General features: G+C 46.8%; 3 protein-coding genes across 4 annotated transcripts in view; all 3 read right to left on the bottom strand.

Annotated features, from left to right (window-relative positions):
• LOC309518030 (uncharacterized protein) overlaps positions 1–24,959 on the bottom strand; it is a 118,403-nt gene that overhangs the window by 9,182 nt on the left and 84,262 nt on the right. The window lies entirely within an intron of this gene.
• LOC309517981 (uncharacterized protein) lies at positions 879–24,827 on the bottom strand. Of its 2 annotated transcripts, none has more exons than XM_082197719.1 (6): positions 24,766–24,827; positions 21,925–22,401; positions 21,668–21,749; positions 21,370–21,452; positions 19,514–19,640; positions 879–2,444 (listed from the first exon to the last, which is right to left on the bottom strand). In XM_082197719.1, exons 2-6 carry the CDS (start codon positions 22,318–22,320, stop codon positions 1,459–1,461), a joined length of 1,674 nt encoding a protein of 557 aa, XP_082053845.1. In that variant the 5' UTR covers positions 22,321–22,401; positions 24,766–24,827; the 3' UTR covers positions 879–1,458. The 2 variants fall into 2 exon arrangements, with proteins under 2 accessions (XP_082053845.1, XP_082053846.1); XM_082197720.1 differs by lacking the exon at positions 24,766–24,827 and adding an exon at positions 22,768–22,991.
• Positions 10,038–15,307, bottom strand: LOC309518029 (uncharacterized protein). The gene is made up of 4 exons (XM_082197814.1): positions 15,046–15,307; positions 14,398–14,480; positions 13,462–13,588; positions 10,038–11,147 (listed from the first exon to the last, which is right to left on the bottom strand). Exons 3-4 carry the CDS (start codon positions 13,472–13,474, stop codon positions 10,066–10,068), a joined length of 1,095 nt encoding a protein of 364 aa, XP_082053940.1. The 5' UTR covers positions 13,475–13,588; positions 14,398–14,480; positions 15,046–15,307; the 3' UTR covers positions 10,038–10,065.

Genomic DNA, 24,959 nt, shown 5'->3' with positions numbered 1-24,959 from the left:
GAGTTTGTTTTTCTGAAGCACATTTAAACATCTCAGAATGCAAAGTTTATCTCTTTGTGTTGTGCCACCACCCCCTTTGTTCTGGCAGTGCCCACACACTCCTGTGCCACATTCCCAATGCATTCAGGGAGCACAGCTAGAAGCTGGAACTTTATTGGGCCTTTCTAGGCTTGCTATACGTCAGGAAAATTCCTGACATGTCTTAGTTTCCGGGTGTAAAATTGGTGTTGGGTGTTTGGCCAAATTGGCAAAATGTCAGGGGAAAACCAGCTGTATGGCAACGTGGTGGAAAAAGCAGTGGAAACAGCTCAAAAAGTTAAACATCACTATGGGGGGGGGGAGATTTCCACAAGAAAGTCAACAATTTGGGTTTCTTCAACAACTTTGCAGGTGTCAGGAATCCTACTTGACTGGCAACCCTAAAGGTAAAGGTACCCCTACCCATACGGGCCAGTCGTGTCCGACTCTAGGGTTGTGCGCCCATCTCACTTAAGAGGCCGGGGCCAGCGCTGTCCAGAGATACTTCCGGGTCACGTGGCCAGTGTGACAAAGCTGCTTTGGCGAGCCAGCACCAGCGCAGCGCACGGAAACGCCGTTACCTTCCCGCTATAAAGCAGTACCTATTTATCTACTTGCACTTAGGGGTGCTTTCAAACTGCTACATGGACAAGAACTAGGACCGAAAGACGGGAGCTCACCCTGCCGCGGGGATTCGAACCGCCGACCATGTGATCGGCAAGTCCTAGGCGCTGAGGTTTTACTCACAGCGCCACCCGCGTCCCTACCTTTCACCAAACGCACTCTTATTCACACTGCCACCCCAAAGAACTCCTATCTGAAAACTTCACCCCTAACGTAGAAAGGAATTACAAATCTGGTGTAGTATACCCGTTTTATTGAAAAATGAAAAATGAATTCATGTTTGTGTACATAAGCATGTGGTTTCAAATGTTCCTGCTTCTTTTTTACTTAATTACAATGGTAACAATGCGCATCTTTATGCTGTTCCTCTACTCCTCTACTACTGATCTAACCAACCCTCCTTCACAACTACCACCCCCTCTCACTCTTCACTCCATCCTCCATCAGTCTATCCTGAAGAGGCCCAAAACCATCTTGGTTGCGTGTCCTGGAATACCATCTCCCTGCCTTGCAGGCATTTTCCCACCTAGCTTGGGAGAGAAGGGCCCAGTGAGATGGATGGAAGGAGAGACTCCAGCTACAAAAGCTGGGCTGCTGAACAGACTCTTTGGCTTAGGATATTTTTTTTTTGGGGGGGGGGTTGTTGTAGGGTTTTGAATATTTATTTTAGATCTTGTTGTGATTTGTGTGGTTATTCTTCAATTCGGTTGTGTATTCTACTGTTTTATTGTTTACGACTGCTTTGCTATTTATTTGATTTATTACATTTGTATGATGGCTTTCACCCAAAGGTCTCAAAGGTTTGGTGGCCATCTGTCATGAATTCTTTTGTTGAATATCCTTCATTGCAGGGGGCTGGAGAAGATGACTCTCACCGTCCAATCCAATGCAACAATTCAATGATTCTTGGGGAATCTGATTCTCCCTGCTGTGAATTCTTTGATGAGAAGTGAGAAAGGACTCCTGACTAAAACACTCTCCACATTCCAAGCATTTATACGGTCTCTCCATTGTATGAATTATTTGATGGGAAATGAGATAGGAGTCCTGACTAAAAGTCCTTCCACATTCTAAGCATTTATGTGGGCTCACCCAGGTATGAGTTCTTTGATGGGAAGTGAGACTTCCTTTCTGAGTGAACCTCATTCCACACTCCAAACACTGATAGGGTTTCTCCCCTGTATGAGTTCTTTGGTGGAAAGTGAAAGAGTCACTCCGAGAGAAGCTCTTTCCACATTCCAAGCACTGGAATGGTTTCTCCCCTGTATGAATTATTTGATGGGCAGTGAGTTTGATGCTTTCACTGAAGCTCTTTCCACATTCCAAGCACTGAAAAGGTTTTGTATGAATTCTTTGATGGGAGGTGAGATTATATTTCCAGTCAAAGCTTTTTCCACATTCCCAGCACTTATATGGTTTCTCCCTTGTATGGATTTTTTGATGGGAAGTGACATAGGCCTTTGTACTGAAGCTCTTCCCGCATTCCAAGCATTGATAAGGTTTCTCTCCTTTATGAATTCTTTGATGGGTAGTGAGATTTTGCTTCATGTTGAAACTCTTTCCACACTCCAAGCACTGATAGGGTTTCTCCCCTGTGTGAATTCTTTGATGGGCCGTGAGATGGGACCTCTGATGGAAGCTCTTCCCACATTCCAAGCACTGATATGGTTTCTTCCCAATGGGATTTCTTGGATGGGATAAGGAATGAGAGCTCTCTCCACACTCCTCATTATGACATGGGTTCTCCACTGTGTGGATTTTGTCACGGATTCGCTGGTTCTTAGTTTCTAATTCATCACCACCTGCAACAAAGAGAGATATGGATTTGAGCATCAGGAGGAAGGAGAGTCCACAATTCTTGAATAAAGTACATCACTGCTTCTATTGTAGGAAGCCCTATGGAGAATTAGATGTGAGGTCTTAGTAAAGGAATCACTGCCTTTCTGGACTGGCATTGACTGAGATATTGATGGCAACCTGACTCAAAAAGCCTGGCTCTTTTCTGGGACGATGGTTTTTTTTGGCCTTATCATGGAAACCGCACCATCGCCAAGGTCAGTAGTTTCTTTGGTCATCCAAAACTGACAAGCAGAAACAGAAAATCTGACAGTCCAGCTAACCACATTGAATCCCGAATTATTCCAACCAGCTCCAGTGACTGGCAATGCAGGAAGTTTCAAAGAATAGCAAAGAGATATTGGTTTCTCTCTTTTTTTGTTTTTATTTTCTTCTCTATGTTTATTTAGATTAGCTTGGTATTTATTCTATGTTGAATACTTTCAAGTAAAAAATAAAACCTGACAGAAGCTATATCCGTTTCACTAACCACTCTGGAGTCTACATTTAAAAAGGTCTGGGCAGTTCATACCAGCCTGATCCTTGTTTAAAAAGGCATAAATGGAGTAAGAATATTCACAGGCAAAACAGTCAACAGTGCACCATTCAAGGTAAATTGTGTGGGTTTGAGAATCCCCGATGCTGTAGGTCACGGGTGTCAAACACAAGGCCCGCGGCCGAATCCGGCCCGTCAGACCTCGTCATGTGGCCCGTGTAGCCGCTGCCGGCTGCCAGCCTTCACCTTTTATTCTCGGTTTTTTGTTGTTGTTGTTGTTTTGACACAAGAAAGCCACCTCTTCAGCACATGCGCGGCAGCCTACAAGCCAGAGAACGTCTGCCCTCTAGCGGCGCCAGCCGTTCTACACGGGAAACCTCCACTTTACATGTCCTTTACATAGTCCTACAGATACAACCGGCCCTTTGAGGGTGACCAAACTGCTGATGCGGCCCCCGATGAATTTGAGTTTGACACCCCTACTGTAGGTGGTGCGGTTCAGCTCCATCAAAGTCTAGGAGGTTCACCACATAGGTATATATACGGAATATCAAAACAAAGTTCCAACAGGGAACCTTACCGAGAAAGGCCATGATCCCACAATTCTCCTTTATACCTTCTGTATGCAGAGCTCTCTGGTCAGGATCCAGTAATGCCCACTGCTCACCCGTGAAACAAACAGCGACGTCTTCAGAGAACAGTGAACTGTTAAAAAGAGAGAGAGAGAGAGAGAGAGAGAGAGAGAGGTCCTCCTCTTAGCCAGAATAACGATTATCTGCTATGAATTGTTTTGTTGTTTCCTGCCTGTTAAGTACTGCACAGTTTTAATGGGATTCTTTTACCACACTGTTTAAGTATGGATGCTGCTTTTACCGTCTGAATGGAATTATTTTTGTGTGTTTCATTGTGTGCATTAGAGAAGAAGAAGAGTTTGGATTTGATATCCCGCCTTTCACTCCCTTTAAGGAGTCTCAAAGCGGCTAACATTCTCCTTTCCCTTCCTCCCCCACAACAAACACTCTGTGAGGTGAGTGGGGCTGAGAGACTTCAAAGAAGTGTGACTGGCCCAAGGTCACCCAGCAGCTGCATGTGGAGGAGCGGATTAGGCCAACTCCAAGGCCACATGGGACACAACGTAGAGGGGGTGCGAAAGCCCCACTGTGCAATAGATGGGGCTGGTTAGGTGAATCATAGTTACTGTTTTTTATGGTTGGCAAACTGATGAGAAATGTATTTTAGTATTTCACAATAAGTAGACAAATAAAACAGCAATGATCAATAAATAATGGTAACAATATTCAGAAGAAGAATTAAGGTGAGGTGGATATTCCTTAATCTCAGTACATAAATCTTTTTCAATAACATTGTCAGTCTTTGTTAAGGGCAGTTTTGACAGAAGCCAAGAGGAAGAGGTGAGAGATTCCTTCAGAGGCCCCCTGGCTGCCCCACCCCCTCTGCTTCTCTCCCCACAAGGCCGCCTTCCCCTACCTGAGCTGGTTCCACAGCCACTGCTTCCTCTCCACCACCAAGAAAAGATGGATGAGGAGGTCTTGCTGGCAATCGCCTGTCACCTGCAAGAGACAAAGGAAGGGGGAAGCCAGGAGTGCATGAAGCTTCTCTCAAGACGTGATTCATTGCCTTTCTAACTATTGGTGGACCTTAGAGAAAGTACAGATGTCACTCAGGAATTTCCAGAGGGACAAATGTAAGGTTCTTCACTTAGGCAGGAAGAACCAGCTACACAAGTAGAAGATGGAGAACATAGGGGTTTTCATAGACCAAAAGCTGAACATGAGTCAACAGTCTGATTCAGCAGCAAAAAAGGCTAATGCAATTCTAAGCTGCACCCACAGAAGTCTAGTTTTCAGATAAAGGGAAGTTATAGCGCCACTCTATTCTGCCTTGAGCAGACCCCTCCTAGAGCTCCATGTCTGGTTCTGGACACTGCAATTCAAGAAGTATATTGACAAGCTGAAAGGTGTGCAGAGGAGGTCAACTAGGATGATCAAAGGTCTGGAAGCCATGCCTTATGGGGAATGGTTGAAGGAGATGGGGAAAGAGGAACCTGAGAGGACGGGAATTGACTCAATGTATCCAAGGAGCTTCTGCCTAAACATCTGAGGGTAAGGTGTGTTTGACGGTGGAACAGATCCCCTTGTAAGGTGGTGGTCTCTCCTTCCATGGATAGTTTTTAAGTGTCATGGATGCTTTGACATTCTTGCATTGCAGGGGGTTGGACTAGATGACCATCAGGGTCCCTTCCAACTCTACAATTCTAGGATTCTGCTGAAGTCTCATTTGCTGAGTGCATTGTGCTCTACATGGAGCTGCCTTGGAAACTGGAGCCAAATGCAGTAGCCAAATTATAAACTAATTACTGGCTGAGGTCCCACTCTGTATTTATGACATTTCTATCCCCTCTGTTTCTCCAAGGACATCCAGGTGGCATTTTAGTGGAGATTCCTGCACTGCACAGGGTGGGACTAGAGGACTGTCCTGGGGTCTCTTCAGCGTGTTGATCAGGAGGTTAGGAGTTCAAATTTGGTACTGCTGTGACTCATCCCGGTGTCCCCCTGCGCCAGAAGCGGGCGAGTCCTGCTGGTCACCTGACCAAATCAGGCTGGGAGCCGCCCCCCAGAATCCCCTGGGACGGGACTTCACTGGGTCCCTCCCCTTTTGCCGAGGCGGGGGCGGGGGGGTCCCAGGCTGCATGGATTTGGCAGACCCCCGATGCACCCTCTGGGGAAGGGAGAGGAGGCTCACCAGATCCCGGAAGAGAGCGGGCGGATCCCTTCCTCTCGAGGCAGGCAGGCGCAGCGGAGGGAGGGGCTTGGGCGCGGGAGGACCGGCCTGCTTCCCTTTCTTTTCCTGTCCGCTCTAGGAAGGCAGCTCCGCTCCTCTTAACCCTTGGCCTGCCGCGCACCCCTTCTCTCCCTCTCCCAAGCAGGAGGATTTGGGGGGATTTGGGGGCCCCTCTTGGCTGGCGAGCTGAGCTGCTCCCTCCCTTGGAAACAGCAGCAGGAAGGGGGAAAGCCCAGCGGGGAATCGGGGGTTGGCTGCCCCTTCCTTCTGCCCCAGCAATGAGGGCCAAGTCCCAGACAGAGCAGCCCACTTTCAAGGCAACAGTTTCAGAAAGCAGCAAGGAGGCAATACTAAGGCGCGGAGTATGTGTGTGTAGAAACGCCACCAGGGGGCGGGAGCCTCTCTCTCTGATTGGCTCCCCAGAGAGGCGGGGGCGGGGCCAGCCCTTTGGGCGGGAAGATGAGAGGCGCCTTTTCGGAGGGAGTTTGGAGGCGGGAGCTGAGGCGGGAGGGAGGGAGGGAGGGAGGGAGGGAGGGAGGAAGGAAGGAAGGAAGGAAGGAAGGAAGGAAGGAAGGAAGGAAGGAAGGAAGGAAGGAAGGAAGGAAGGAAGGAAGGAAGGAAGGAAGGAAGGAAGGAAGGAAGGAAGGAAGGAAGGAAGGAAGGAAGGAAGGAAGGAAGGAAGGAAGGAAGGAGAAGAAGAAGAAGAAGAAGAAGAAGAAGAAGAAGAAGAAGAATATGATGACGACGACTGAGAGGCTGAGTCTGAGGGAGCAGTGGAGAAGCGGCTCTGGCCTGGGTGGAAGATCCTCCCTGAGGAGAATCTCGGGGGCCAGAAGGAGGAGCCTGGCAGCTGAGGGAGGAAGAGGGGCTGGAGGGGCCAGGGGGGGGGGGAAGCCAGGCGGAGTCTCTGGGGGTCTGAGAGGAAGAAGGGGGCCGAGGGGTCCCCGGGGGTCTGGCGCCTCAGGAGGGGCATGGCTGAGAGGAGAGAGGGAGGCTGAGGGAAAGTATTAGGCTGTGAAGGAGCCAGGGCCAGGCAGAGGCACCTGGAGCAGCACACAAGCTGTGCCCCTGGGGGCAGGGACAGCCACCCACAGGGGCACTACCTGCGGCAAGTGTCCAGGGGGGCAATGTCACCCCCCAGGGATGACACTCGGGGCCGCCCACCCCCACCACACCCCCCTTCCTCTAAGAGTGGGGCTGTTTCAAAAGTATTTAACTGCCACACCTGTCATAACTAGGAGAAAGACAGTGAAGCCGCAGTAGCATTGTTGGGGTAATGCTACCAGCTCACCTCACAGGTACCGTATTTTTCACCCCATAGGGCACACCGGCCCATAGGGCGCACCTAGTTTTTTGGGGGGAAATAAAGAAAAAACATTATTTCACCCCCAGGCGCGGGGCTGGGGTGGGGGAAGCCCAAGCTTCCCCCGACCCCAGCCCCTAGAGCAGGCTGCTATCCACAAGGCTTGCAGAGAGCTGCACGAAGCCTGGGGGGCACTGAGCTCAGCGCCCCCAGGCTTCGGGGTGCAGGCAGCTCCGCAAGCCGTGGGAGAGCTTCCTCCCACGGCTTGCGGATAGCTTCCTGAAGCCTGCATTCACCCCATAGGTCGCACACACATTTCCCCTTCATTTTTGGAGGGGGGAAAGTGCATCCTATAGGGCGAAAAATACGGTATGTTGTAAGAGTTTCTTTTTATGAAGCATTTTGAACACTTCAGAATGTACCAGGTCAAGGCTGAGTTTATCTCCCCATGTTGTGCCGCCACCACCTTTGCTCTGCCAGTGCCCACACCCTCCTGCACCACCTTCCCACTGTATTCAAGGGGCCCAGCTGTGAGCTCAGTCTTTACTGGGTCTTTCACCAATAACCCCCTTTCTTCCCGCTGCCACCCCAATGACTCTTATCTGAACACTCACAACCAGCATACCAAAGAATGAGGTGTCTGGAGTATAACTGATTTATTAAATAATAAAAAAGAAGTTCAAGGTAACTTTGTGTACATAAGCATGTGCTTCCAGATGTTCCTGTTCCTTTTTTTTTTACTTTATTAAAACTGAAACAAGGGGCATTATTATGCTGTTCCTATTCTACTGCTCTAACCAACCCTGCTACTACCCCCCCCCCACTCCCCACTCCAACTGTCTCTACTGAAAAGGCCAGATACCATCTTGGCCGTGAGTCCTGGAAGACCTGCTCCCTGCCCAGTAGGCCTTTTCACAAGTGGCCTGGAAGAGTAGGCCCTAGAGTGACCGGTGGACGGACTGACTCCAGCTACGAAAGCTGAAGCTGCTGAATAAACCCTTGAACTTAGGAGGTATGGTCGGGCGTTCTGAGCTTGGTCTTTGTATCTTTATTTTACATCTTGTGATTTATGTGGCTATTCTTCAGTTTGGTTGTGTATTTTTTATGAATTATTTCTAACGACTTTAATTTTATCTATTTATTTGGCTGTTTGTAAAATATTATACCACCCTTCATTCAAAGACCTCAGGGCGATTCATGGTGTAAAAATACAATATAAAAATAAAAAATGCATGCACACTTTCTTAGAGTTTCATTATAGAGCTAGTGTGATATAGTGGTTAGAGTGCTGGACTATGACCTGGCAGACCTGGGTTCAAATCCCCACTAAGCCATGAAGCTCACTGTGTGAACTTGGAGGCCAGGAACCGCTTCACAGCCAAACTTACCTCACAGGATTACCATATATAGTCAGCATTAAATGAGATAGGGAAGAACCGTGTAACAGCACCTTCAAGGACAGGGTGTTATAGGAATGCAATTAATGAATTTCAATATCTCAGGATGTGCATTTAGGCTGGCACAACCAGCTGCACAAATATAAGATGAGGGACAACTAGCTAGCCAGTAGTACATATAAAAAGGATCCAGGGCTCTTATGTCCACAGAGTGAAGCACCAACAAAGAAAGGCTAATGCTATTCTAAGCTGCATCAAGACAGGAGAAAAGAATCCTAGCACTGTAGAGTTGGAAGGAGCACAGAGGGTCCTTTAGTCAAACCCCTTGAAATGCAGGAAAGATATGTTGCCAACATGGCGGGAAAGGTTTCAGCTTCCTCTCAGTAACGCAGCTTATGCACTTCACTACGGATGGTGCATTGTGGGTTACCTCCATCCCTTTTGCAAGCTGCTTCTTTTATCTCCACAATGGCTTTGATGGGACCAAACCTTTTGTGCCAGATTCCGAATGAGCTTCATCCCTGATGAGCTGGAATGGGTGCAGAGGAGGGAGACCAAAGTGATCAAGGGTCTGGAGACCAAGCCTAATGAGGAACAGTTGAGGGAGATGGGGATGTTTATCATGGAGAAGAGAAGATTGAGAAGGAGATGTGAAAGCCGTCTTCCAGTATCTAAAGAGCTGGGCCATGGAAGAGGGAGCAAGCTTGCTTTCTCCTGCTCCGGTGAAAGGACCCAAACCAAGCAAACTTGCTTTTTCGTGGGAAGGACCCACACCAATGCGTTCAAGATACAAGTAAGGAGAGTCTGATTAAACATCAGGCAGAATTTCTTGACAGTAAGAAGTGTTTGACTTTGGAACAAGCTAGTTCACGTGGTGGACTCTTCTTGAATTGAAGAATTTTTATCATTTATGGTGGACATGTATAAAGGTGAAAGGCTTTTGGGAATTAATTTATAATGAACTTAAAAAAATATTTAAGTATACCTTTCCCAAGAGGCCTGAAGCCTTCCTGTTGAGAATGATGGATAAAGAAATTAAAAAGGAAGATAGGACGATATTCCTCTACGCCACCACAGCAGCGAGAATTATTTTGGCACAATATTGGAAAGTGGAAACCATCCCCAACATAAAGGACTGGCAGATTAGAATGGTAAACTATGCTGAGCTTGACAAACTAACAGGTAAAATAAGAGATCAGGATGAACAGAAATTTCTGAAAAATTGGAGTAAATTTTGGAAATATATTGGAATAAATGCTTAAAGTGAATTGACGGGGTTAGAACAATACGACCAGCGAGTGAATTTAAGACTATAGATTGAAAATCAAATACGTAATGGAAGGAGATATTTGATACTTATCAAAAGGACGGAGGGAAGTTCAGATTGTGTGTTTTTCTTTTTTCGGATGTGTGGTTTTTCTTTTTTTTCTTTTTTCTTTGTAATTTTTTCTCTGTATTTTCATATATGTCTGTTTTTTGTGTATAACTTCAATAAAAATGCATTTAAAAAGAAGAAGAAGAAGAAGAAGAAGAAGAAGAAGAAGAAGAAGAAGAAGAAGAATTTCAAGCAAAGGTTGGATGGCCATCTGTCATGAACTATTTTGTTGAAAATCCTTCATTGCAGGGGCTTGGAGAAGACGACCCTCACCATCCAATCCAATGCAACAGCTCAAAGATTCTGGGAGACTGTGATTCTCCCCACTATGAGTTCTTTTATGGGAAGTAAGATAGGACTCCTGACTAAAACTCTTTCCACATTCCAAGCACTTATATGGTCTTGCCCCTGTATGAATAATTTGATGGGAAATGAGATAGGAGTCCTGACTGAAACTTCTTCCACATTCCAAGCATTTATATGGGCTCTCCCAGGTATGTGTTCTTTCATGGGAAGTGAGATTGCCACTATGAGTGAATCTCCTCCCACATTCCCTGCACTGAAATGGTTTCTCCCCTGTATGAATTATTTGATGGGAAGTTAGACCTCCCTTCTGTTTAAAGCTCTTCCCACACTCCAAGCACTGATAGGGTTTCTCCTCTGTATGAATTCTTTCGTGGGAAGTGAGCTTGGCGCTTTCCCTGAAGCTCTGCCCACATTCTAAGCACTGATAAGGTTTTTCTCTTCTATGAATTCTTTGATGGGAAGTGAGATTATATTTCCAGTTGAAGCTCTGCCCACATTCCAAACACTGGTAAGGTTTTTCTCTTGTATGAATTCTTTGATGGGAAGTGAGAGTGGCACTTTGACTAAAGCTCTTTCCACATTCCAGGCACTGAAAAGGTTTCTCCCCTGTGTGAATTCTTTGGTGGACCATGAGTTGTTCACCCCGAATAAACCTCTTCCCACATTCCATGCACTGATAAGGTTTCTCCCCTGTGTGAATTCTTTGATGGGAACTGAGGCTGCACCTGTAACTAAAGCTCTTCCCACATTCCAAGCACTTATACGGTTTCTCCCCTGTATGAATTCTTTCATGGATAGTGAGGTGACCCCTCTGATTGAAGCTCTTCCCACAGTCCAAGCACTGATAGGGTTTATTCCCAGTCCTTTTTTGGGAACCTGAATGGGGGCTTTGACTAAAGCTGTTTCCACATTCCAGATATTTACTTGGTTTCTCCTCTGTGGGAATTTCATCATGGTCTCCCTTGTTCTTCATTTCTATTTCATCACCATCTGCAGCAAAGAGAGAAATGGATTAGAGCCTCAGCAAGAAATGGAGCCCCCAATTCCTGAAAGTGTTTTCTTTTTTGTGTTTTTCCCACGCCCTAAATTAAGTTTTTTCTAATAACATGGTTGGTGAAGCTTTTTCGTCTTCCCACTTTGCCATACCAGATTCAAGCATGCCAGCTGTGTTTGACATCATGACCCTCCAAGTCTAGGAGCTGTGTGTTTTCCAGCAGTATCCAGTCTTTTATCCAACACAGGCAGGCAGCTTCAAAATACAATTCCAAATATGGGAGTGCAGACCCTCCTCTGTCTTTTATATCAATGAGAATCTTATGTTTTATCCTAGGTTTATTGCCTCTCTGAATAAACTTAAACAGGTCTTTTAGGCATCGCGTGTCATTAAGTATTGGGATTGTTTGGAATAAAAATAGAATTTTTGGGAGAATATTCATTTTTATTGCCACAATTCTCCCCATTGCATTCTGTCCCGTGTATCTAAATCTTTTTTTTAAATTTCCCCAAGTTTTTGTTGGAGATTCATTTCCCGTGTCTGCAGTCATGGGATTGTTGTCTATCACATGACGGTGTATGTTTTGCATTCCACAATGTGGGAAGTGACGGAGACAGGATATTTGTGCTACTGTGTTCCGTGAAGTGGGACTATTGTCCTTTGTTTTCTCTCTCTGCTGTGTGATGAGAAAGAGGATGGAGCTAAGTCAGAATGCTCCGAGTGTATTATATGTCAATAAAGTAGATTAGGCAAAACGCTGTGCTACTGGTTCTCTTACGCAAACTGCGAATACTCTGCGGATCCCTAAGTGTGCCGATGCCTTTTGGCATTAGTTGCTGTGATGTTCGGGCTGAAGAAAGCTTTTGAAGTTCGGGCTGAAGAAAGCTTTTGAAGGTCCCGAGTGATCGACCAGGAGGGAGAGAACATGCCAGTCAGGCATGTGTCTCTGCCAGAGTCCTACACAAGAGTAGGACGCTCCTAACAGTTTTCACATAGTTATCATTATAGACATTATGATCTTTTGTCGATACCCACATTCCTAAATACTTCTCTTTTTTCTCTATTTCCCAGCCGATAATTTCCCCTAAATTCATTTTAGCTTGGTTAACCATGTTTTTAACTAACATTTTGGTTTTATCTTTATTTACTTTAAAACCCGCCAATTTTCCAAATTCAATTATCTCCTTTAATAATTCTAATATACCTTCTAGAGGTTCTTCCAGGGTTAAGACAATATCATCTTTTGTTTTATAATTTTGTTTGCCGACTTTTATTCCCCTATTTTTGTCATTATTCCTAATATTTACAGTAAAATTTCTAAGGTAAGGATAAATAATAACAGAGAGAGAGGGCACCACTGGTTTTTTCCTTTCCTAATGTTACATTTCGCTGAGATAACATTGTTTATTATAATCTTTGTCCATTGTTCCTTATATAAAGCGTTAATGCCTCTTAAGAAGGCATTACCTGGTTCCATCTTTTCCTTCTCCGTTTTTATAATACTTAACTTTTTTCTCTTTTTCAATTCTGTTGTTTTCTTCTCTATATTTACATTAGCTTGGTTTTTGTTGCATTGTATGTTGAAAACTTTCAATAATAATAATAATAATAAAAAGGACTGAAGCTACATCCACTTCCATAACCACTCTGAAGCCTGCTTTGAAAAAAGGCCTGGGCAGTTCACACCAGCCTGATCCTTGTTTAAAAAGGCATAAGTGGCGGAAGAATATTGACAGGCAAAACATTCAGTACCCTCCATTCAAGGTAAATTGTGTGGATGCAAGAATCCTAGATGCTGTAGGTGGCGCTGTTCAGCTCCATCAAAATCTGGGAGGTTCACCACATACAGTGGTGCCCCGCAAGACGAAATTAATTCGTTCCGCAATTTTTGTCGTCTAGCGAATTTTTCGTCTTGCGAAGCACGAAATCCCATAGGAATGCATTGAAAATCAATTAATGCGTTCCTATGGTCAAAAAAAGTCCAAACAAAGCCAAATTTGGTACAACAACAGTTTATTAACTGCTCTTTAAAGTCACACATACTGTAAAGAGCAGTTCAAAAATTTAAGGGAAAATAAATTAACTTTATAAACAAAACATGTCTTTGTTTTTAGTCAAAGAAAAAAAGTCGCGAGACGTTTTCGTCTTGCGAAGCAAGCCCATAGGGGAAATTCGTCTTGCGAGGCAAATCGCGAACGGAAAAAACTTTCGTCTAGCGAGTTTTTTGTATTGCGAGGCATTCGTCTTGCGGGGCACCACTGTACATGTATGGAATTTCAGAATAGATATTGCTTCATCAGGCAACCTTACCCAGAGAGGCCATGATCCCACAATTCTTGACGATAGCTTCCCTTTGCAGAGCTCTCTAGTCAGGATCCAGCAACGCCCACTGCTCACGCCGGAAACGAACAGCTATGTCTTCAAAGGACAGTGAACTCTTAAAAAAGAGATAGAGAAAGGTCTTCCTCTTAGCCAGTATGAAGATTATCCTCTATGAATTGTGGGTTTTTCCCGTTTCCTGCCTGTTAAGTACTGCACTGTTTTAATGGAATTATTTTATTGTCTGTTTTGTTGTGTGCATTGTTCTCCCAATGCCCCAAGGTGAACTTCAAGGAGCACATGGGGGACAATGTGCAGGTGCTGGGGAAACAGATGGGGCTGGTTAGGCGAATCCTGGATGCGCACCAGTGGGACATGGTGCTTGCTCAGCTGGGGAGGGAGAAGACCCAAAGAAGCCCTCCTGCCCCCCAGCTGAGCCTCACCAGTCCCCCTTGCCTGTCTTAAGGCAGCGGGGGAGAGTTCGCCCGCCTGCCTCACCCATTGCTGCTTTGAAATGGGCTCCTTTCCAATATTGTGATATATCGCCCTAGTGTGGTGTTTAGCTGGCGGTACCTTAGATGTTGAAAAGCAGTTATGGCCCAGCCCTAGTCCTGGTTACTGTGGGGTTTTTTAATAGTTGGTAAACTGTTGAGGAGCGTATTTTAGGATTTCAAAATAAATAGACAAATAAGGCTGCAACAATTGATAAATAACAGTAACAACATTAAGAAGGAGAATGGAGGTGGAGGTGGAGGTGGAGGGTTCTTATTCTTAGCACGTAAACCTTCTTCAATAACATTGTCAGTCTTTGTTAAGGGCTGTTTTGACAGAAGCCAAGAGGAAGAGGCGAGAAATTCCTGGGACTCCAGAGGACCCCTGCCTGCCCCACCCCTCCACCTCTTCCCCCACAAGGCCGCCTTCCCCTACCTGAGCTGGTTCCACAGCCGCTGCTTCCCCTCCGCCACCAAGAAAAGATGGATGAGGAGGTCTTGCCAGCAACCTTATATCACCTGCAAGAGACAAAGGTAAGTGGAGTGCATGAGGCTTCTCTCAAGAAGTGATTCATTGCCTTTCTAACTATTGATGGACCTTAGAGAAAGTACAGATGTCACTCAGGAATTTCCAGAGGGACAAATGTAAGGTTCTTCATTTAGGAAGGGAGAACCAGCTACCCCAGTGTCAGATGGAGAACACAGGGGTTTTCGTAGGCTGCATCCACGGAGGTCTAGAGTCCGGATCAAGGGAATGAGCAGCACCCCTCTCTTCTGCCCTGGGCAGACCCCTCCTGGAGTTGGGGGCACCACCATTGAGGAAAGATGTTGGCAAGCTGGGAGGTGGGCAGAGGAGGGCGACCCGGGTGATCTGGCTGCCCCACCCTCCGCCTCTTCCCCCCCCAGGCTCCTGCCCCCAACCTGAGCTGCTTCTCCTCCCCCCCCCCACAAGACAAGATGGAGGAGGAGCCTTCCCCCTCCCTGAAGGGTCCCACCTTTTACCGGGGCGGGGGCGGGGGGTCCCAGGCTGCATGGATCTGGAAGACCCCCGATGCACCCTCTGGGGAAGGGAGAGGAGGCTCACCAGATCCCCGAGGAGAGCGGGCAGATCCCTTCCTCTCGAGGCAGGCAGGCGCAGCGGAGGGAGGGGCTTGGGCGCGGGAGGACCGGCCCGCTTCCCCTTCTTTTCCTGTCCGCTCTAGGAAGGCAGCTCCGCTCCTCTTAACCCTTGGCCTGCCGTGCCCCCCTTCTCTCCCTCTCCCAAGCAGGAGGATTTGGGGGCCCCTCTTGGCTGGCGAGCTGAGCTGCTCCCTCCCTTGGAAACAGCAGCAGGAGGGGAGCTGGAAAGGGGGTTGGGGGGACTCCCAGGGTCATCTAGTCCCCCCTCCTCCTGCGATGCAGGAACCTCAGCTGAAGCATCCACGAGGGATGGTCATCTGTTTCAAGACCTGCAAGGAGGGAGAGTCCGCCAGCTTCCCAGGGAGTCCCAGTATTTCGTGGAATCTCCTTTTCTGTCCTTTTAATCCTTTGGTCCAGGGTGATGGATGTACAGACTGACTCCAGCTACAAAAGCTGAGGCTGCTGAACAGAGACTTGGGTTTAGCAGGTTTGGGGTGGGGTTGTAGCTGTAGGTTTTTGTATATTTGAGAACTTCTCATGATTTCTGCGGGTATTCTTCAGTCTGGTTGTGTATTCTAAAGTTTTATTTATTGTTTATGACTACTTTGCCATTTAATTTACTACATTCGTATAATGACTTTCACCAGAAGATTTCAGTGCCTCATAGCATAAAAATACAAAATAAAAACACAAAATACATAATAAAAGCAAGAATCAATACAAAAGAATAACCACCTTCCCACAAAAACATTTGTAAAGACATACAGTAGTACCTTGGTTCTCAAACATCTTGGTCCTCAAACAACTTGAAACCCACAAGAAAGGAAGTGTTCCGGTTTGTGAACATTTTTCAGAAGCCAAACATGCTCTGTTTCGAGCGTTACGTTTCTGATTTGAGTGCCCCACTTCCATTTTGAGTTCCCCAGTTTCATTTTGAGTGTTATGCTGAGGTCTGTCTCTTTTTTTTGCTATTAATTTCTATGGGAAAGCACATCTTGGTTTTGGAATGCTTTGGTTTGGGAACGGACTTCCAGAATGGATAAAGTTTGAGAACCAAGGTACCACTGTAGATGGTTACTCACCCTTTCTGCCCCCCCTAGCTAGCAGTACCTTAAATGCACTATTATATTATTGTTTTGATACATGTGTACACAACTTTAAAAACAAGGACCGGAATACTGCGCGTAAACGTGAAGCAGAAGCACACAAAGGCACAATTTCTGAGAGTCTTAGGACACAGCTAGGGTGGTATAGTGGTTAGTGTCAGAGTATGACTTGGCAGACCTGGGTTCAAATTCCTACTCGGCCCTGAGGCTCACCAGGTGTCCTTGGGGGCCAGGCACTGCTTCACATCCTGACCAAACTCACAGGGTTATTGTCAGGATTAAAAGAAGAGGGGGAGAACCTTGGGGAGAAAGGGGGCTTTTGAATGCAAGAAATGAATTTCAGTAGGGACAAATATCAGGTTCTGCACGTAGGCAGGAATAACATGCATATACAGTGGTACCTTGAGTTACAGACGCTTCAGGTTACAGACTCCGCTTACCCAGAAATATTACCTCGGGTTAAGAACTTTGCTTCAGGATGAGAACAGAAATCATGCAGTGGCAGGAGCGGGAGGCCCCATTAGCTAAAGTGGTACCTCAGGTTAAGAACAGTTTCAGGTTAAGAACAGACCTCCGGAACGAATTAAGTTCTTAACCCGAGGTACCACTGTATTGGAAAAGGATCAAGGGCTCTTAGTAGGCCACAAGCTTGTAGTGAGTCAACAGTGAGGTGCAGTAGCAAAATAAAGAGCTGATGCCATTCTAGGCTGCATCAACATAGAATCATACAGTTGGAAGGAACCCCAAGGGTCTTCCAGTCCAACCCCTGCAATGCAGGAATGTTGTGTTGCACACATTCTGTCTCCACAATGGCTTTGATGCTTCTGGGGCCAAACCTTTTGAACCAGAGTTCTGGATCGGCTTCATCCCTGACAAGCTGGAATGGTGCAGAGGAGAGAGACCAAGGGGATCAAGGCTCTGGAAACCAAGACTTCGGAGAAATGGTTGAGGGAGCTGGGATGTTTATTATGGAGAAAAGGAGATGGAGAAGATGTGATAGACATATCTAAAGGGTTGTGCCATGAAGAGTGAGTAAACTTGGTTTCTCCTACTCTGGTGGAAGGAGGACCCAAACCAATGCATTCAAGATACAAGTAAGGGAATCTGATGAAACATCAGGCAGAACTTTCTGACAGCAAGAACTGTTTGACTGTAGAACAAAGAAGTTCAGGTGGTGTTGGACTCTTCTTGAATTGAAGGATTTTAATCAAAGGTTTGATGGCCATCTGTCATGAATTCTTTTGTTGAATATCCTTCATTGCAGGGGGTTGGAGAAGATGACTCACCATACAATCCAATGATTCAATGGGATTCTGATTCTCCCTGCTGTGAGTTCTTTGATGGGAAGTGAGAAGTGACTCCTGACTAAACCTCTCTCCGCATTCCAAGCATTTATGTGTACTCTCTCCCAGGTATGAGTTCTTTGATGGGAAGTGAGACTTCCTTTCTGAGTGAATCTTTCCACAATGCAAGCACTGATAGGGTTTCTCCCTTGTATGGATTTTTTGATGGGAAGTGACGTAGGCCTTTGAACTGAAGCTCTTCCCACATTCCAAGCACTGATAAGGTTTCTCCCCTGTATGAATTATTTGATGGGTAGTGAGATGGGACCTCTGACTGAAGCGCTTTCCACATTCCAAACACTGATATGGCTTCTCCCTTGTATGAATTCTCTCATGGATAGTGAGATGGGACCTCTGATTGAAGCTCTTCCCACACTGCAAGCACTGGTAGGGTTTCTCCCTTGTATGAATTCTTTGATGGGAAGTGACATAGGCCTTCTTACTGAAGCTCTTCCCACATTCCAAGCACTGATAAGGTTTCTCTCCTTTATGACTCATTTGATGGGCTGTGAGATGGGCTCTCTGACGGAAGCTCTTCCCACATTCCAAGCACTGATGCTTTTTCTTCCCAGTGGGAATTCTTGGGTGGGATAAGGAATGAGAGCTCTCTCCATACTCCACATATTGATAGGGGTTCTCCACTGTGTGGATTTTGTCATGGATTCGCTGGTTCTTAATTTCTAATTCATCACCACCTGCAACAAAGAGAGATATGGATTTTCAACATCTACAAGCAGCCACTGGGAGAGATCACCAGGGGGTTTGGGCTGGGTGTTCATCAGTATGCAGATGATACCCAGCTCTACCTCTCTTTCAAATCAGAACCAGTGAAGGTGGTGAAGGTCCTGTGTGAGTGTCTGGAGGCGGTTGGAGGATGGATGGCGGCTAACTGATTGAGGTTGAATTCTGACAAGACAGAAGTACTGTTTTGGGGGGACAGGGAGGGTGTGGAGGACTCTCTGGTCCTGAATGGGGTAACTGTGCCCCTGAAGGTGCACAGCCTGGGAGTCATTTTGGACTCTCAGCTTTCCATGGAGGTGCAGGTCAGTTCTGTTTCCAGGGCAGCTGTTTATCAGCTCCATCTGGTATGCAGGCTGAGACCCTACCTGCCCGCTGATATTCTCACCAAAGCGGTTCATGCTCTAGTTATCTCTCGCTTAGACTACTGCCATGCGCTCTATGTGGGGCTACCATTGAAGGTGACCCAGAAAGACAAACAGGTCAAATCGCTGATGATACATTGAGCAATGGATATATGATATAACATTGAAATGGCAGCTTGGGAAAGATTGTGGAATGGAAAATTGAAATTTACAGCATGTTATGAGTTAAAAGAACACTATAGGAAAATGATGTATAGATGGCATTTGACTCCTATAACTTAGCTAAAATGTACAAGACCAAATCAAATGCCTGCTGGGAATGTCAAGTGAAGGAAGGTACATTTTTCACATGTTGTGTTCGTGTAAGATAGTAAAGGTCTTCGGGGAAATGATTTATAATGAGTTGAAAAAAATGCTGAAAATAATCTTTGTTAAAAAACCGGAAGCTTCGCTTTCAGGTATAATGAGGGGAAAGGTACCCAAAGATGAGGGGGAAAACCTGTATCTGTATGCTACCACAGCTGCCTGAATGGTATACACCCAAAGACGGAAAGAAAAAGCAGTACCAACAAAAGACGACTGCAAGTAAAAAAGGCTCCCTTTACCTTTTATAAGAATGAAGCCTCATTTCAAAAGGTTTGGGAAGTTCAGACCAGCCTGATCTCTGTTTAGGGTAAAGGGACCCCTGACAATTAAGATCTCTGTTTAGAAAGGCATAATTGGAGGAAGGACATTCCCAGCCCAAACAGTCCTCCATTCAAGGTGACTTGTGGAGGTGTTGGAAGCCCAGCTGCTGAAGGCAGCGCTATTGAGCTCCATCACAATAGAGAGACATGTATGGAATTTCAGAACAGATCTCATGATCCAACTAGGAGCCTTACTGAGAGAGGCCAGAATCCCACGATTCTCCTCTGTAATCTCCTTATGCAGAGCTCTCTGGGCAGGATCCAGCAACGCCCACTCCTCAACCGTGAAACAAACAGTGACATCTTCGAAGCACACTAGACCCTAAAAGGAAATAAAAAGGTCCATATTTTCAATGTATTCCATGTTCAGGCAATGGCCATTCTTGCCACGGTTACCAGATGAGTTATAAATTCTTTGTTTCCGGACTGTACAGGTTAGGCAGAGCCAGTCCTGGGGTCACAGGTTCTGTCTGTCTTGTGATCAAAGAGATCTTTGCAAAAACCTTTCCCCAGAACTCATCTATTTCTGGACACACCCATCATATGTGTTGGCAGTGCTATTTTTCAGGAAAGGAGGTGTCAGAACTTAACAGGAAAAAGGCAAATGACCCCTGGACGTTTAAGTCCAGGCAAAGGCGATTGTGGGGTTGTGGCACTCATCTCACTTTTCAGGCCGAGGGAGCTGGTGTTTGTCCACAGACAGCTTTCCGGGACATGTGGGCAGCATGACTAAACCGCTTCTGGCGTAACGGAACATCGTGACGAGTGCCAGAGCGCGCTCTTGTAATGGCAGAGGTGCCCACCTGAAAGGTTCCATAACTCAGGCTCCCACTCAAAAAAGGGTGTCGGTATGTCATACTGGTGCACCCTCTCCAACACATGGGGAAACTTTTTGGGTTTATATAGGCTTGGCATCTAGGTGTGAAGTACCAACCGTGTCTAATTTTAAGGGCTCTTTCACTGGTTGTTGCTGATCTAGGTTTATATGGCACTTTTGTCCTTTTTTTCAATTATTTATTCTTCTTTTTTGCTCTGTAATTGCCCCTTCCATAAATTTTGCCCCAGTTTCTTATACAGTTGGTATTCTGGCTATGCTTAATTTTTTATTCTTATTTCTGAAGGGGAGGATTTTGTACAAACAAGCAGAACAGTATTTGATTTGTTTATTGGGGGTACAGCTTTCTCCTGCTTTGCTTTTAATACCAGTTATAATTGCTATATTTCTGTTCTTGCTTAATCTCGTGGCTAAGAGCCTACATAGCCCTACAGATAGAGCTCCCGTAAGGAGCTAAATGGAGACACATCCATCACAACTTTGGTCCTGTTGTAAAACCAGGCCACAATCACGCTGCTTGAAGTGTTTGTTATTAGAGTCCCTCAAGGTCAGAGCAAGCATTTGGCCAATTGTGCATGATGAACTTTGAAATTTGAGGCCTCAAAAATTATTTCTGTGTCAACCTGTGGACGTTGAGATCCATTCCCCCCGCTGCCACAGCAGCACCTCTCCTTATTGGAGCGAGGGAGTCATGTTCTGTCTGGCCACCCAAATTCACAGCTGGGCTCCCCTCACTTGTCCACTGACTTCAGCCCAGGGTTGGAGGGGATCCCATGCAAAACATCGGATAGGTCCGAGTTCTTAGGTGCGTTATCCCTCGCATTGTTGTTGTTGTTCCCAAGGGTCCTGACTTGCCTCAGGTCCTTGGTTCCCTGCTGCCCCGCACTCAGAACAGACGCAGTCAGGCCTTTAAGCAGTGGATCAGCGCCACCGTATTAGATGGCTTGCTAACTGCTGAGAAGCCGATTTTAGTGTCCAGTGGTAAATATAAAAATAAAACTGCAAGAACTGAGAAATAACACTAGTGTCATTCAGAAGGTTAGCCAAGGTGAGGTAACTGTTCCTTATTCTCGGCAGATAAAACATTATGGGATGGCATTTTCTGAAGAGCTGCTGTGACAGAAGCAATGAGGAGGGGAGAGACTTGTTCTGTCTCAGAAATGCCCTGTCCCTCCCCCCCTCAGCCCCTTTCCCCCCCAAGGCTCCTTCCCCCTACCTGATCCGGTTCCTCAGCCGCTGCTTCCCCTCCACCAGGAGGAAGAGATGGAGGAGGAGGTCTTGCCGGCATCCTTCCTTCACCTGTGAGAGACAAAGGGAAGTGGGGAGGCAGGAGTGCAGGATGCTTCTCTCAGAGGTGCATTTGGGAGTTTGTCCCCATTTCATATTATGTTAAAATACATCTCCTCTTACTTGGATTCTTGGCCCCAAGTGTCTTCCCCAAAACACTGAAAGAACCCAGAGTAGTTTGAGAATAACAGGATGTGGCCTTCTCAAAGAAACTCCTTTCTCCTTACCCAGGGACTTCTCTCTGGTGTCCAACAAAGTCCTCTCTGTCTCAGAGGAATCTGGTCCTGTTTCTGCCAACAGATCCTTTTCCTGAAAGAGCAACAAGAATTTGTAATAGAGAATGTGGAGATGGGTGAGAAAAGGAATGGCTGGGACAAAAACCTGAGCGGTATCCAATGTCATTCCTTAAAAAAGATGGGATTTGGGTTTCTTCTCCCTCTTGTTTGGAGCCCCTTGGGAGCATCCAGAGGAAAGTCTCTCTCACCTGCTTCCTCTCCTCCGCCTGACTCAGGAGGAAACCTTCGGCCAGGGCCACTGCCTGGGAACTGGTCTCCGCTCCGCATTCCCTCACCCAGCTCTCCATCTCTGGTGGAAGGACAGCCAGGAACTGCTCCAAGATCACCAGGTCCAGCATCTCAGCTTTCGTGTGCCTTTCTGGCTTCAGCCACTGGTGGCAAAGGTGGTGGAGTCGGCTGCAAACCTCACGGGGTCCTTTGACTTGCAGGTAGCAGAACCAGCTGAACTGCCGGCTCTGCGCCTCTGAGCGAAGGGTGCCCTCCTCTCCCAGGATCTTCTGCACAGAGCTTTCCCAGAATCCCCCACTGCTCCCCGTTTCCGGGCCTCTTCCTGCTTCAGGGCCAGCTGAGTCTTGCTCTTCCATGTGTGTTCTAAGGAAGCCTCCAAGAGACAGGAAGGATCCCCTTGGCCCTCTGCCAAGTTCTGTTCGTCCAAATTAGAGGCGCTAGAAAATCCAACAAAGAAAAAAGAGAAGTAATGCTCTTGCCCTCCTAGAAGAAAAATGACCATCCCAGATGTGCAGGCCAGTGAAGGGATTTCTGTGAAATGAATCAGCCTCGTTGATCCTGCTTTTCAGTATTTGCAGTCAAGGAATAAAGTCAGAACGGTGAGTGACAAGTGAGTCATTCATACCAAGTGTAACGTGGAAACCAGGCTATAGCGAGGAGTTCCCACCTCCTCAAGACAAGCTACTGAGATGGGGTCCTTTTTCCCTTGTTCTGAGGGCCAGATCCTCATCTGGGAAACGCCCTGAGGGCCAAGTGGGTGAGGCCAAAGGACAGAACTCAAAAGCAGGTAAAGTTGGACCTACCTTCTTTCTGTGGTTGCAACTGTTTTCAAGGTTGTGTTTCAATCCTGAAATATGCCCTGGGAATTCAGGAGGGTGGCTGTGTAATTAATAATGTGACACAGCCGAATCCCCACACCTGCGCGGGGCACTTCTGGATCCAACATAGTCCCTTGAGTGGGTGAGGCCAAAGGACAGAACTCAAAAGCAGGTAAAGTAGGACTTACCTTCTTTATTTAAAATTTTAAAAGATGACGCTGTTAAGGTGCTACACTCAATATACCAGCAAATTTGGAAAACTCAGCAGCGGCCAGAGGATTGGAGAAGATCAGTCTACATCCCAATCCCAAAGAAGGTCAGTGCCAAAGAATGCTCCAACTACCGCACAATTGCACTCATTTCACATGCTAGCAAGGCTATGCTTAAATTTCTACAAGGCAGGCTCAAGCAGTATGTGGACCGAGAACTCCCAGAAGTGCAAGCTGGATTTAGAAGAGGCAGAGGAACCAGAGACCAAATTGCAAACATGCGCTGGATTATGGAGAAAGCCAGAGAGTTCCAGAAAGACATCTACTTCTGCTTCATTGACTATGCAAAAGCCTTTGACTGTGTCGACCACAGCAAACTATGGCAAGTTCTTAAAGAAATGGGAGTGCCTGATCACCTCATCTGTCTCCTGAGAAATCTCTATGTGGGACAAGAAGCTACAGTTAGAACTGGATATGGAACAACTGATTGGTTCAAAATTGGGAAAGGAGTACGACAAGGCTGTATATTGTCTCCCTGCTTATTTAACTTATATGCAGAATTCATCATGCGAAAGGCTGGGCTGGATGAATCCCAAACTGGAATTAAAGAACATTTTATTGAGGGTGAAAGAGGAGAGCGCAAAATATGGTCTGAAGCTCAACATCAAAAAAAGGAAGATCATGGCCACTGGGCCCATCACCTCCTGGCAAATAGAAGGGGAAGAAATGGAGGCAGTGAGAGATTTAACTTTCTTGGGCTCCATGATCACTGCAAATGGTCACAGCAGCTGCGAAATTAAAAGACGCCTGCTTCTAGGGAGAAAAGCAATGACAAACCTAGACAGCATCTTGAAAAGCAGAGACATCACCTTGCCAACAAAGGTCCGTATAGTTCAAGCTATGGTTTTTTCCAGTAGCGATGTATGGAAGTGAGAGCTGGACCATCAAGAAGGCTGGTCGCCGAAGAATGGATGCTTTTGAATTCTGGTGCTGGAGGAGACTCTTGAGAGTCCCATGGACTGCAAGAAAATCCAACCTCTCCATTCTGAAGAAAATCAGCCCTGAGTGCTCACTGGAAGGACAGATCCTGAAGCTGAGGCTCCAAGACTTTGGCCACCTCATGAGAAGAGAAGACTCCCTGGAAAAGACCCTGATGTTGGGAAAGATGGAGGGCGCAAGGAGAAGGGGACGACAGAGGATGAGATGGTGGGACAGTGTTCTCGAAGCTATCAACATGAGTTTGACCAAACTGCGGGAGGCAGTGGAAGACAGGAGTGCCTGGCGTGCTCTGGTCCAGGGGGTCACGAAGAGGCAGACACAACTAAACTATTAAACAACAACCTTCTTTCTGTGATTGCAAAGGTTGTGTTTTAATCCGGGGATTTGCCCTGGGAATTCAGGAGGGTGGCTGTGTAATTACGAATGTGACACAGCTGAACCCCCACATCTGCGTGGGGCACTTCTGGATCCCACCCCCTTGAGTGTCCGCTTCAACATCCCACTCGTGTGCCAGCCTCAGTCCCTTTGTGGCCAAGGGACTCCATGCTCTGCTTCTGGGGGCAGTTACGGGCTGGCTTCCCTCATGGCATTCCCCCCCCCCTGGGCTCCCAAAGGCAGCAGCCATGGGTCTGGCCAGCATTTGAGGGGAGATTCCTGCCTTGCTCCTGCTTGGCCTAGAGGACTCTCGTGGATCCCTCCCCCCCCCGGACCCTCTGCTCCCTGATTTGGGGGGGGTCCCCCTCCCCCCCCCAAGCGAGAAGAGAGGGAGACTCACTGGACGCAGGAGGCGCCTCCGAGGAGAGAACAGCTGCCTCCTCTGACAGGAAGGGGCTGGGGGCGGGGCTTGGGCTCCTGCATTTCTGGTCCTCTCTAGGAATCCAGCTCAGTGCCTCTTCACCCGGCTGAGAGAACCAGAGGACCAGATCTCGCGGGAACAAATCTCGCGGCAGCATTTTAGGAGCCCTTTCC

This window comes from Podarcis vaucheri (assembly GCF_965113315.1).
Source record: "Podarcis vaucheri genome assembly, chromosome: 13".
Lineage (NCBI taxonomy): Eukaryota > Metazoa > Chordata > Lepidosauria > Squamata > Lacertidae > Podarcis > Podarcis vaucheri.
This window is presented reverse-complemented; position numbering and strand designations above follow the sequence as displayed.